At 40.7% G+C, this 14708-nt stretch overlaps 1 protein-coding gene across 2 annotated transcripts in view; it reads left to right on the top strand.

Moving 5' to 3' along the window:
- The window catches only part of map4k3a (mitogen-activated protein kinase kinase kinase kinase 3a), an 87020-nt gene that overhangs the window by 68525 nt on the left and 3787 nt on the right, over nt 1-14708 (top strand). For both annotated transcript variants that reach the window (XM_029776582.1, XM_029776581.1), the window contains 13 exons: nt 4767-4805; nt 6658-6717; nt 7538-7595; nt 7985-8204; nt 9330-9436; nt 10249-10290; nt 10693-10777; nt 11257-11336; nt 11626-11686; nt 12296-12413; nt 12505-12563; nt 12882-12985; nt 14427-14598. In XM_029776582.1, coding sequence (XP_029632442.1) covers nt 4767-4805; nt 6658-6717; nt 7538-7595; nt 7985-8204; nt 9330-9436; nt 10249-10290; nt 10693-10777; nt 11257-11336; nt 11626-11686; nt 12296-12413; nt 12505-12563; nt 12882-12985; nt 14427-14598 — 1205 coding nt within the window. The remainder of the gene's footprint in view (nt 1-4766; nt 4806-6657; nt 6718-7537; nt 7596-7984; nt 8205-9329; nt 9437-10248; nt 10291-10692; nt 10778-11256; nt 11337-11625; nt 11687-12295; nt 12414-12504; nt 12564-12881; nt 12986-14426; nt 14599-14708) is intronic.

Below are 14708 nucleotides of genomic sequence, written 5' to 3'. Positions count from 1 at the left end.
AGCCAGAAATCTTTCTGATTCAGAGGGGGTCAAATACTTATTTCCCTCATTAAAATGCAAATCAATTTATAACATTTTTGACATGCGTTTTTCTGGATATTTTTGTTCAAATAAACCTACCATTAAAATTATAGACTGATCATTTCTTTATCAGTGGGCGAACGTACAAAATCAGCAGGGGATCAAATACTTTTTTCCCCTCACTGTACTTATTTCCTTATCACTGTACTTACTACTATGCAGACCCTGGCAACATCTCTGATCCAGTACCACTATGACTATGCTTGTATCTCATGGTCCAGTGGCATAAAAAAAAAATCTGAAGGGCAAACTTCAAGTGGCCCAAAACCAACTGATGAGAATTATACTCAACTCAGCCCTAGAATGCACATTTGTCCTAATAATTTCAGGGAACTGAAGTGGCTTCCAGTTGACCGCCGGGTGGTGCAGATCCAAAAAATAGTTTTTAAAGTGACCTTGCCCCCAGTTACTTGTCTGGGGACTCTCATAGCCATCACACCAGAGGCATTGTTGCCAATATCAGACCGCTGCACTATAGGAGCTTGGCTGGAAAAAGCTATTTCCTTAACACTGGTGCAGGGGAATGGAATGGTGTACGAAACAATATAAAATACATCCCTACGCAAAGGAGTTTTAAGATGAACAAAACAGGCTCATCAGTTTTAACTCCGGTTTAAACCTTCACCCAAATGACAAAATAACATATTGGTTTATGACAGCAATCCATGCTTTGGTTTAGTTTCCCTGGGACTGTTCCAAATGCATTTGTGGCACAAATCCCATTCAAGTCATAGGACCGATAATAGCATTTTTCACGCATCATATTCAAAACATCTACAATTTTAGATACTTTCGGATGATTTGAACATGATGTACGAAAAATGCTAATATCGGTCGTGTGACTTGAATAGGATTTTTCCCACAAATTGTAAAACGTTAGCATGTGGAAACGGTGACAGGGAAACTAAACCATATCATGGATTGCTGTCATACCTTGTCCATAGACTGCTTACAGGGTAAGGAAACCAGTGTGTTCTTTTGTTATTTGGGTGAACTGTGCCTTTAAGAAATGGTTTATGGGTAAAATGCTTTAAAGTGACACAGGCTAAAAGAAAGTATAATTGGATCAATGAAGGTTACTTAGTCATCTATTTTATTCCTTTTACTCTTTCCTCCCTATTGATGAGATGTATTTTAGATGTACACTACCATTCAAAAGTTTGGGGTCACTTAGAAATGTCCTTGTTTCTGAAAGAAAATAAATTTCTTTGTCCATTAAAATAACATCAAATTGATCAGAAATAAAGTGTAGACATTGTTAATGTTGTAAATGACTATAGTAGCTGGAAAAGGCTGATTTTTAATGGAATATCTATAGTTGAAGTCGGAAGTTTACGTACACTTAGCTTGGAGTCATTAAAACTCGTTTTTCAACCACTCCACAAATTTCTTGTTAACAAACCATAGTTTTGGCAAGTCGGTTAGGACATCTCCTTTGTGCATGACACAAGTAATTTTTCCAACAATGGTTTACAGACAGAATATTTCACTTATAATTCACTGTATCACAATTCCAGTGGGTCAGAAGTTTACATACACTAAGTTGACTGAGCCTTTAAACAGCTTGGAAAATTCCAGAAAATGATGTCATGGCTTTAGAAGCGTCTGATAGGCTAATTGACATCATTTGAGTCAATTGGACGTGTACCTGTGGATGTATTTAAAGGCCTACCTTCAAACTCAGTTCCTCTTTGCTTGACATCATGGGAAAATCAAAAGAAATCAGCCAAGACCTCCAGAAAAAGAATTGTAGACCTCCACAAGTCTGGTTCATCCTTGGGAGCAATTTCCAAACGCCTGAAGGTACCACGTTCATCTGTACAAACAATAGTACGCAAGTATAAACACCATGGGACCATGCAGCCGCCATACCGCTCAGGAAGGAGACGGGTTCTGTCTCCTAGAGATGAATGTATTTTGGTGCGAAAAGTGCAAATCAATCCCAGAACAACCGCAAAGGACCTTGTGAAGATGCTGGAGGAAACGGGTACAAAAGTATCTATATCCACAGTAAAATGAGTCCTATATCGACATAACCTGAAAGTCCGCTCAGCAAGGAAGAAGCCACTGCTCCAAAACCGCCATAAAAAAGCCAGACTACGGTTTGCAACTGCACATGGGGGACAAAGATTGTACTTTTTGGAGAAATGTCCTCTGGTCTATTGAAACAAAAATAGAACTGTTTGGCCATAATGACCATTGATATGTTTGGAGGAAAAAGGGGGATGCTCGCAGGCCGAAGAACACCATCCCAACCGTAAAGCACGGGTGGCAGCATCATGTTGTGGGGGTGCTTTGCTGCAGGAGGGACTGGTGCACTTCACAAAATAGATGGCATCATGTGGTAGGAAAATTTTGTGGATAAATTGAAGCAACATCTCAAGACATCAGTCAGGAAGTTAAAGCTTGGTCACAAATGGGTCTTCCAAATGGACAATGGCCCCAAGCATACTTTCAACGTTGTGGCAAAATGGCTTAAGGACAACACAGTCAAGGTATTGGAGTGGCCATCACAAAGCCCTGACCTCAATCCTATAGAACATTTATGGGCAGAACTGAAACTGAACTGAAAGAACTGAAAAAGCGTGTGTCGTGCAAGGAGGCCTACAAACCTGACTCAGTTACACCAGCTCTGTCAGGAGGAATGGGCCAAAATTCACCCAACTTATTGTGGCAAGCTTGTGGAAGGCTACCCGAAACGTTTGACCCAAGTTAAACAATTTAAAGGCAATGCTACCAAATACTAATTGAGTGTATGTAACCTTCTGACCCACTGGGAATGTGATGAAAGAAATCAAATCTGAAATAAATCATTTACTCTACTATTATTCTGACATTTCACATTCTTAAAATAAAGTGGTGATCCTAACTGACCTAATACAGGGAATTTTTACTATGATTAAATGTCAGGAATTGTGAAAAACTGAGTATAAATTTATTTGGCTAAGGTGTATGTAAACTTCAACTGTACATAGGCGTACAGAGGCCCATTATCAGCAACCATCACTCCTGTGTTCCAATGGTACGTTGTGTTTATCACTTTAAAAGGCTAACTGATCTTTAGAAAACCCTTTTGCAATTATGTTAGCACAGCTGAAAACTGTTGTTCTGATTAAAGAAGCAATTAAACTGGCCTTCTTTAGACTAGTTGAGTATCTGGAGCATCAGCATTTGTGGGTTTGATTACAGGCTCAAAATGGCCAGAAATAAATAACTTTCTTCTGAAACTCGTCAGTCTATTCTTGTTCTGAAAAATGAAGGCTATTCCATGCGAGAAATTGCCAAGAAACTGAAGATCTCGTACATCGCTGTGTGCTACTCCCTTCACAGAACAGCGCAAACTGACTCTAACCAGAATAGAAAGAGGAGTGGGAGGCCCCGGTGCACAACTGAGCAAGAGGACAAGTGCATTAGAGTGTTTAGATTAAGAAACAGACGCCTCACAAGTCCTCAACTGGCAGCTTCATTAAATAGTACCCGCAAAACACCAGTCTCAACGTCAACAGTGAAGAGGCGACTCCGGGATGCTGGCCTTCTAGGCGGAGTTGCAAAGAAAAAGCCATATCTCAGACTGGCCAATAAAAATAAAAAATTAAGATGGGCAAAAGAACACAGACACTGGACAGAGGATCACTACCATCATCCCGGAGTCACCTCGTCACTGTTGTGTATATTTTGTTTTTAAAGTACTTTCAAGAGGACTACAATGAAAATACATTTTTAAACTCATCCTCAATGATTTTAATGCCATTGTACTGTATCCACGTGTGATTGTATTGTGTTTAAATGGTCACCCCCCCAAAATATATATTTTTAAATCATAGTAATTATGGTAATATGGTAATTTAGTGTAGTTGCAACCTGTGTAACTAGCACTTTCCAAATAAAGCAATGTAGCGTTCTTTCTTATACAATACTACTAATATGATGTAATTTCGATGCATACATTTTAGCAGACCCTTCCAAAGCAACGTACAGTTAACCTATACCCAGTGTGGCCCGTGCAGGAATCAAACCCACAACTATTGTATTGCAAGCATCATGACATAATTAACTGAGCCATCGGAACCACCAATAGTAGATTGAGTAGCCTACTGCTGAGCATAGTGTGTTTGAGAGGTTGTTGTGCACTAGCAGGGAACCCTGTCAGCTTTGATGTTTGTCTGTGTTTGTTTTTGAATGTTCAGCCAACATTCTTTCTACCTATCGAGAGGTTTCGCCGAGTGCTAATTCATAAAACATAAGTAGGCTTTTTTTTGTTGCTCTTCCACAATCACTTGGCAATTTGTTTGTTGGAGCTGCCCCCAGCGCAAGACCCCGGGTCGCACTAAATAATTCAAATCCAAGACATGGAGAGTCTAGATTGGAGAAACATGCGGCAAAGTTCTTTTACAAAAAGGAATATGGCTCCACTGATATTTTTAGACAAGAAAGTGGCGGTGGTTGTGTACTTTCACAGCATCTTCCGAAAAACGGACGGGAAATCGGCCTTTGAACAATCGACATCAATCTAGCGCCACTTCAAGTCAATAAAAGCCTTTTTCTAAAAGTGCTTTGGTAAATCGTCTCCCTCATCCTCAACCACCCCCTGCAAGTACCTCTTGTGTGCAAATGTAAACATGACAGTATCTATCTCCTTTTATCTGTTTTGTCTCATATTATCTCCTGTCTTTATCTCGCAACAGGAGTCTTCTGAAATCGGTGGAGGAGGAGCTAATCCAGAGGTAGGCCCAGCTGTGCTTTCCTTCCTGTCCCCTTTTTTCTAGTTTTTACTCCTCTTTCTCTCTCTCTCTCTCTCTCTCTCTCTCTCTCTCTCTCTCTCTCTCTCTCTCTCTCTCTCTGTCTCACACACTCTTTCTATCTATCTCTTCCTCTCTTTTCACTGAAACTCTATTTCTCTCTTTCTATTTTTTCCTATCCTATCCTCTCTTCTCATTTCTATCTCTATATTGGGCAAATAAACGTGGCTTCCCTGTTAAATAAAGAATTTAGAGATGATAATAATTTTTATTTTATGTCATCTCTTTCTCAACTATTTTATTCTCATCCCTTTCCCCTCATCTTTTTCTCATCTTCAGCCTCTCTCTCCCTCTGCCTCTCTCCCTCGCATTCTCACTCTGCTTCCCTCCCCCTCTCTTTCTCCTTCCCTCACTTTTTCTCTCGCTCGCTCGTTCTCCCTCCCCCCACCCCTCTCTCTTGAGCCGCTTGCTCTTGCAATACTCAATATTTAATGTGACCTAACCTTCTGCCTCTGTGCTTGTCCGAGTGATATGGACGACTAATTTGCTTTAGAACCACTCCCGTGAAGACCGGGGGGGATTTCTCACCCTTGCTGAGGCGTTAAAGCCGTATGGCCAGTTATAGTGCAGCGGGAGCTGAAAACTGGCAGGGTGTCCGCTATTGTTTATTGTAGTCTTTGTCTCTCGGGTGGTGTGCCACTGGCATGCATTAATTCTCAGCGTTAGGGTAAAAAAAATACACCTCATGCAGGAAAGATACCTGCACACTGATTTCCAATACACAAGTGACGAGCAGGTCAGCTAGCCTGGTCCCAGATCGGTTTGTGCTGTGTAGCCAACTCCTATGTTCGTTGTCTTGCCACACGTGATGTTTGGCAAGACAGCACAAATAGATAGCTAGACTCGGTTCAAAATAAGGCAATGGCTGTTTCGGATGTCTTCTCTACTTTCATCTTTGTTGATGAAATGGCACTTACAGAAGCAGGGCACTCTCAAATGTTGGCCGGTTCACTACTAAAGGCGTCAGCTGCTGGCGGCTATCCAAAGTCTGCTAGGCCGAACCGAATGAGTGTGCTCGGATACTCCCTTAAAAGATCTCTGCTTGAAAACCCTGAAAAAAGCGGCAATAGTACTTTTGTTCATTTTGAGATGCCATAGCCAGTATACACTTCCTCAAAATAGACAGAATGAATCAAAAATAATTCCAGAAATATCATTCATTTTGACGTTTTTGCCGAGTAGACCTTAGTCGTGCAATTTTACATCTAACTAAGATGTTTGGTGCAGTATTTCTGAACAACAAAAAAAATGCATGAAAACGAGTCGCTTCGTTGAATGACAACAAAGACTTTAATTGAGGAATCCCTACTGTTAAACAATCACTGATGAAAAAAGAACTGTGTGCCCGAAAAATCCCTCACCGAAGTCAAAAAACTAACAAAAACCTCACAAAATATCGTCATAATATATACACAAATTCTTCTGATCGGTTTCGGTTGGGAAGCATGTAGACAGACACCTTAAGGTAGACCTCACATTGAAATGGATAATGGTGCTTAGTATCAAATTTCACTGTTGAAATGTTTTGGACATGAGGTGCCTACTAACAATTTAGTAGGATTGTTGTTATGGGGTGGATCTTTCCTCGTCTCTCCAAAGCCCTTAGAAGGGAGCGCTCAGCTGATTCTGAGCCACGATTGAGAAATGCCTCTCTACGACTGTACCTATTCAATACAACTACAAATAATTGTATTGTATTAATCCCAGAGGGGCAATTACAAAGGCATTAATAAAGTTGTATTGAATTGAAATGTACATCCCTCTTCTTCTCCCTTAGGGGACACGAGACTCATTTAGATGATGATGATGGTGGTGACCATGATGATGAAATGCAACAGTAAGTCCTACTGTCTTCAACCGCTTTCTCCTTTAAACTTAACAACTGGCCTCTTAACATTTCATCTGTAAACTGTAGTTATGAATGTTTCATTATGCAAATGATTGGAACTGGCTACTCTGCTTAGGGGCCAGGTTCATGTCCATTAAGCGTTGCTTATTGGACAAGTCCAGATAGTCCGTCTTTTATTTATTCTGTTTTCTTCCATTTGATGCTTAATAATGCTTAATAATGCCTAATAGTGCCTAATGAACGTGACCCAGGATGTACACTGAGTGGTGTATGAACACCTGCTCTCTCCATGACAGACTGAATCCAGGTGAAAGCTATGATCCCTTATTGATGTCACTTGTTAAATCCACTTCAATCGGTGTAGATGAAGGGGAGGAGACAGGTTAAAGAAGGATTTTTAAGCCTTGAGACATTGTGTATGTGTGCCATTCAGAGGGTGAATGGGCATGACAAAATATTGAAGTGCCTGTGAACGGGGTATGGTAGTAGGTGCCAGGCCCACCGGTTTGTGTCAAGAACTGCAACGCTCAACAGTTTCCCGTGTGTATCAAGAATGGTCCACCACCCAAAGGACATCCAGCCAACTTGACTCCTGTGGTATGCATTGGAGTCAACATGGGCCAGCATCCTTGTGGCATGCTTTCGACGCCTTGTAGAGTCCATGCCCTGACGAATTGAGGCTGTTCTGAGGGCAAAAAGAGAGGTGGTGTAACTCAATATTAGGAAGGTGTTCTAATACACTCTACACAAAGGTATAACTGTTAGTACAAAAATGTGTTCTAATAGTTATGCCCTCTCTCTCTCTTAGTGCCAAGGGCTCCACATTACGGCCCAAAGAGCCTCCACCACCGCCTCCCAACGTCAAGGTATGTGTTCTTCAAGGGACTCATTGTCCATCGTATGAGACTGAGACCATAGTGTTTCCTCACATATCAACCTGTAAGATGATCTCTTTTCTAAAGTGTACACACAGGAATCATTTTTGTGGCACCACTTTAAATTGAACATAGCACAACGCTTGTTCATATTTCCTATAGCCCTATTGTGTGCAGTAGAGCATAATACTTTACATACAACGATGATGATTACATGTTGACGCGTGTGCTTTTATGCCGATCACGTAGCATTGTGGGTCACGTCAATTTCAACTTATGATATATCTTTTTTTTTTTACAAATGTCATTTGTTTAAATTCAATTGACTTCCTCCATTAAATGGGAATTTACCAGAACCGTGTTTTGGCTTTTGCTCTCAGCCCATCCCCATTCCACAGGATAGTGCCAACTCCCACGCTCACCATGGCTCCCCTGCTCACCATGGATCCCCCGGTCTCTACGGCTCCCCCGGTGATCATGACGACCACGGGGGGACCATAAAGCGGTGTCCGGCCACAGAGAGCCCCGCCCGCTCCGCCACCCATGTTCCGCCCAGGCCGCCGCCCCCCAGACACACCCCACACAGGCAGCTTAGCTTAGGTAGGTAATGTAGTCTACAGGCATGCTCACAAACTGAATGGGTGCATTCTGGGAGTGGTGGTATCCCCTATGTCAGAAATGCATTAATGCTGGTTTTCTTATATCCCCTGCACTTAATTGGAGAACCAAAGCTGTGGTCCCCTTGAATGAATGAATGAATAAATGGGTTGGTGGGTGAATGAGTCAATTAATAAATGAATTAATCAGTCAGTCACTTCAATTCAACTCATCACAATACCAACCACAATACCCAACCCGGATCACTTAGACAATAAGTGTGATGATGCTGAGATAAAAGCTACCACTGTTTTCATGGATCTCTCCTTCCAACCCTGCCAACATCTATCCACCCACTCTACTAAACTCAAGAAGCTCCACCCCACTTCCTCCCTGTCTTAGCCAGTCAGCTTTTCCAAAGTGGACCCTGTGTGTGTGTGTGTGTGTGTGTGTGTGTGTGTGTGTGTGTGTGTGTGTGTGTGTGTGTGTGTGTGTGTGTGTGTGTGTGTGTGTGTGTGTGTGTGTGTGTGTGTGTGTGTGTGTGCCCCAGCTAGTATTTATAGCCCGTTTAATTAGGAGCAGTGGTGTGACTGGTGTTGTGAGAATGTCACATACCCACTCTGCCACATGAGTCACCTTCCAGTACACACACACTCACACAAACTTCCCCAGTTTCCACATCCTGTCTGCTTCGAGTAGTCTGGTGGCAGGGGCCAACTTTCAAACAAAGCTCCCCATCCCTCACGTGCGCATCGCAATAGTTTTCCTCCCCTCATCAGCTTTCCTTCGTCTGCGCTTGATGTGAAAGAACTGGACTAGTACCTGGGCAATTCCATCCTATTGCATTCGCCTGTCCTGTTGTTTTCAGATATGTCAAGGAGAAGAGACGAGGACGCCACTTTAGACTATTGAGACAAAGTCTTAGTTTAGTCACCGTGGCGATCTTAGTCGTATCAGTGTCTTGTTTCAGCACAATTGTTGGAATTGCTCAGTTCCCACAGAGCCACATTTTCTCTTGCTTCCTTTTCACTCTCCACAGCACCATTCAGATTGTGGCTATCAGGGAATCGTTTAAATAAATCATGTAATATTTAAAAATGAATCCATAATTAATTTCCCTCCCAACAGGCAATGGGTTCAGCTCATCAGAAGTGAGCGGGGATGCTGGTGGTGCCGAGAAGCAGTCTACTATGCCACCTAGCGTCACCACGAGGAAGGACAGGAAAGAGATTCCGGTAACACCATAGTAATGTAGCCTTGGTCAGAAGCTGTGCGTAAAAATTGGTGGCAACACTTTCTGTGAATAACTTGTGTATAATGCACTTAAAGTGGATTTTGTCAAATCCATAGTGCATTATAAGACTTCCTGTAAGCATTGTGTTAAACATACAGGTAGTAAAGTGCATTATATTGGTAAGTGGTCATGGCTGTCATTAATTCATTAATACCTATAGTGAGGTGTTCATTATATACATAATGCATTTTTGCATAATGTATTCATAATGAATTACACACAGTGCTGGTTCATAGAAAGTGTTATTTAGTTATTATGTGTTACTAGAAAGTAAGTTATTTGGACAATAATTTATGTAAATGGTGATTAATTCGTTAACATGTCCGAACAGCTTTGATAACAGGCTTACATTTTCATTGCAACATATATAATTATGCGTTTTTGCATTATGACTAAACGTAAATATTCTCATTCTTCTTAGAAGTGGATTTTTATTTGCACCCAGAGCTCTGAAAAAAGAGCATTTATTTTATGTTTACCTCATTAGTTACTCATTAATAAGCAACGACTCATGAATTAAAGATCACTTACAGTGCATTCAAAGTGCTACCGTGTCATTCCCAAGTTATTACAGCACTGATAAAGACAGAATGATACCATTGTTAACGTATAGTTAAATAGAACTCTATAAGATCCACATATGATTTTTTATATTTAACAATATTACAGTATAATATACAGTATATTTGAACTATGATTGTTAATCATTCTACGCTGACCTTGGTATGATGATGTCATTTCCTGTTTCCTCAGAAACCAATCAGTAATGGCCTTCCCCCTACGCCAAAAGTCCACGTAAGTCTTAACACCCCTTACCTGCTCTTACACACACGCATTGTCAAGTAGAAAACTATAACTCTGCACTATAGGAAAAAGCAAATGAGCACTAAGATACAGAAACAAAAGCACAAATGTGTTGATTACACATTCATTATCCAAATAATTTATGTGAATTGTAATTCATTCATTAGCAACCTAAAAGTAGTAGTGTTGAGTTCATAACACATTTGTAATTACCGTGACTCTCACGCTAGAGATCCTGCCACAACTTTGTTTCAAAATAAGCGATTTATTATATTGTACTGAATTTCTAAAGGGCTTTTCCAGGTGCTCTACATTGTGATATGCTCTACATTGATCAACTATAACTTAACACCTACATTCCTCTACATTTTGTTTTCTATTTTCGCTGCACAGATGGGAGCCTGTTTCTCCAAAGTCTTCAATGGTTGCCCTCTAAAGATCCACTGTGCGGCGTCTTGGATCAACCCCGACACGAGAGGTGGGCCTTGTGCCAATACATTTCTGTCTAACTGCCATGGACCCTGATTCCATCAATTGCAGATAACAGGAAACTGTATTTATGCTGTGTTTTAAGGACAGATGTGGTTTTGTGTCAATGTTCAATGACCGCAAAGGGTATGCAGGGTGTGACAGACCGAGTGCGGTTAATATTTTGACCGAACCAGCTGTGCGATTTACCTTTATCTGCAATTGATTGAATTGAAGCATTTGATAACTTTATTTTTCAGTCTTGCGCTACCAGGCGTCCCACCTTATTCTTGTTCAAGAAAGGCTTGGAGAAACCTAGAGCAGGAGTCGAAGCTAACTTGATTTTAGTTTTACCCCATTTCTTATTTGCAGTTTGCTTGTGCTACTATTAGTTTCCTTCTTAGGCAGTGTCCTAAGCAATGTGTGTATTATCCAAGTTTGCCAGTCTCTCTCTGCTATAATACTTAATCGTTTCATTCTCTGTTTTAGACCAATACCTGCTATTCGGCGCCGAAGAGGGCATTTACACTCTAAATCTCAACGAACTGCATGACTCCTCCATGGAACAGGTCAGTGTCTCATTTCATTTGTATTATCTTTTTGTCAGTAAATTAAAATTGTTCTAACTGCTTCCAATGTTTTTACAGTGTAATGTGTAAAACATAATCAATGTATTTATGTGAAGGTGGAAAATATTCTCTTATCACATCATACTACAGATTATAGTTCAATTTGAATGCTTCTTTCTTTGTGACGCAAGGAAAGGATTTGAGGTTTTATCCACAACTGGTCAATAAGACACGGATTATGATTCATTGTACCACCTATTAAAAACTGAAACATGTTTTTATTCCCTAGCTCTTTCCCCGGAGGTGTACGTGGCTTTATGTCATGAGTAATAGTCTGCTCTCCATATCTGGTAAGGATTCATCATAGAAACCTGCATTGCCACACATTGCTAATATACCTCAACAAATAACTGTAGTGCACACTCAAAGTTTTACGTTGTTTTGTTTTATTTGTAGTTTATAGAATAGAATAGATTCTCCAGACACATCATATAAAATGTACCTTTGGCCACACACACATTTAAAAAAAAATATATATATATTTAACTAGGCAAGTCAGTTAAGAACAAAATCTTATTTACAATGACGGCCTACCAGGGAACAGTGGGTTAACTGCCTTGTTCAGGGGCAGAACGACAGATTTGTACCTTGTCAGCTCGGGGATTCAATCCAGCAACCTTTCGGTTACTGGCCCAACGCTCTAACCGCTAGGCTACCTGCCGCCCCAATGCCAGTGACAGACATTAAAAACATAAACCATAAGCAGCAATATGTCATCAAGAGCATTAGTCTAATTTTATCATTAAATATGCACTCGTAAATAGAAATCGTAAATACTACTTGTCAATACTTGCTTCAGATATACAAGCAGTTAGACACTGCACTGTTTGCGTGAAAATCAAAGATATTATAATTGCCTTCAAAGCATTCAAAGGTGTGTTCGTTGTGTTTTTTGGCAGGAAAAGCTTCACAGCTGTACTGTCACAATCTGGCGGGTCTGTACGAGCATGCTCGACAGATGCAGAAGCTGCCAATGGCCATCCCCACCCACCGGCTCCCAGACAAAATCATTCCAAGGTAAAAGGATGGCAATATCTCAGGGTGTAGGAGTTTTCTGTGGGAAGAGTTCCACTTTTCTGACTAAATGCCTTGTTATTGTGGTTTTTAGGAAATTTTCCATCTCCAATAAGATTCCTGACACCAAGGGATGTCAGAAGTGCTGTGTGGGTGAGTAGACATGGACGTTCTCTTTTTCTCTCTCTCCCCCTCGGTGTTCCTCTCTTTCTACATCCAACCCCTTACTTTCCCACAAGTTACTACGTCATCTTGCTACAAGATTGAGAGTAGTTGCTACACTGTGTTTTTTAGATGCATCACTTCACTACATGTAATAAACACAATACTTCTCCATTCCCCTTATAACCAATTATGACAACAACCTCTTCATCTGAGTACCAATAGTACAAAGGTCTTTGAAATACATTATTGTGGTCACAGCTTAGTATAATTGACAACCCCAGCTGACTACCAACTATTCCCCCTTAGTGAGAAACCCTTACACGGGCCACAAATACTTGTGTGGGGCCTTCCAGTCGAGTGTGGTCATGTTGGAATGGGTGGAGCCCATGCAGAAGTTCATGCTTATCAAGGTAAGAATTTTTGCATATGTGTGCATTTATTTAGCCATCTCTTTGTGTTTGCCAGGCTCACGGTTGACTCTCCAAACCTTTGAGGAGTGCTGACAGCCCATGTCATAGTTATGAGGTTTCAACCAAAAACAATAAAGCATTGACGGTAGCTATGCTAAGACAATCCACAACCTTCCGCTAACTGTCCTATCAAATGGAGGTGTTTGAGATATGTTAAGAGACATCCCTTTACTTTGTAGCCTACATGCCCATGGAGGTGTTCGGGTTTGAGATAATCATGCCAACATAGACTAGGCTACCCTTACTGTGTAATCTACAAGCTAATGCTAACTCTAGCCATAATTTTAGATTAGTGTGCTAGAGTCTAGATCAGGGAGTTTTTAGGTCAGTCAGGATAGTAGAGTTGACAAGTTGCAATTTCGAAATTTGATTGTGCGTCAGCAGTTTTTCTCTTATGTCAGTCACTGATAGTCAGTCAATTAGCCCATGTCAGCAAACACATTTTTCGATTGCTAAAGTTAGTTTAGCAGCCAGCTACTAAACTTGTTATCGTGATCGAAATACCGGTCGGGGGCCCCCATTGATTTTGTTAGTCTCACTTTATCATATTAAAAACTGCAAACATTTCTCTCCACCATATGGAAAAATGTGTAGAATTGCAGGAAATTAACTGTAAAACAAACAATTTTCTTCTCCACCCCATGACAAAATTAGTAGAATTGCAAGAAATGTGTTTTAAAATTGCTAAATCTTCTTTCCACTCCATTGCAAATGTATATAATTGCAGCAAACTTGCATTAAAACTGCACCATGAAATTAACTCTAAAACTTAAAAAATGTCTCTTAACAGAAGGGGGTCACTCAAATGTTTTGATGTCAATTAGCCTATCAGAAGCTTCTAAAGCCATGACATCATTTTCTGGAATTTTCCAAGCTGTTTAAAGGCATAGTCAACTTAGTGTATGTAAACTTCTGACCCACTGGAATTGTGATACAATGAATTATAAGTGAAATTATCTGTATGTAAACAATTGTTGGAAAGATTACTTGTGTCATGCACAAAGTAGATGTCCTAACCGACTTGCCAAAACTTTAGTTTGTTAACAAGACATTTGTGGAGTGGTTGAAAAATGAGTTTTAATGACTCCAACCAAAGTGTTTGTAACCTTCTGACTTCAACTGTATATCGTACATGTTGTCAATAATACTTTGATTGTAAGCCAACCCCATCTGTTTTTACTTTGTGGTTGCGCGCGCATCGGTTTTGTTGGTAAACACCCCACCCATCTACATGCCTAATGCTAACTCTCCTCTACTCCCAAGAACATCAAATTTGAGATTAGCATGCTAACATGCTAGTCTAGACCAATGTATCATAATGATAATGCTAACCCTCTCTTTCTAACATTGACATAGCTAATGCTAACCCTCTCTTCCTAAGAACATTGACTTTCCTCTGCCCTGCCCGATGGAGGTGTTTGAGATGCTTGTGGTGCCCGAGCACCAGTACCCCCTCATCTGTATGGGCGTCAGCAAAGGCACGGAGCTCAACCAGGTGGTACGCTTTGAGACGCTGGACCCCAACACCGCTTGCCCCTGGCTCAAAGAGTCCGGTAAGGTCTCATTCAAAGACTGACCTTAACTCCTCATTGACATAGACTTGACACAACTCTAGAGAAAATATAGTCCTATTTGATTCCATTCATAATGGAAAATGTTTGAC

The sequence above is a fragment of the Salmo trutta genome, chromosome 14, assembly GCF_901001165.1.
Source record: "Salmo trutta chromosome 14, fSalTru1.1, whole genome shotgun sequence".
Classification (NCBI taxonomy): Eukaryota; Metazoa; Chordata; class Actinopteri; order Salmoniformes; family Salmonidae; genus Salmo; species Salmo trutta.
The sequence above is the reverse complement of the archived record's forward strand: the minus strand, read 5'-3'. Positions and strand labels throughout refer to the sequence as shown.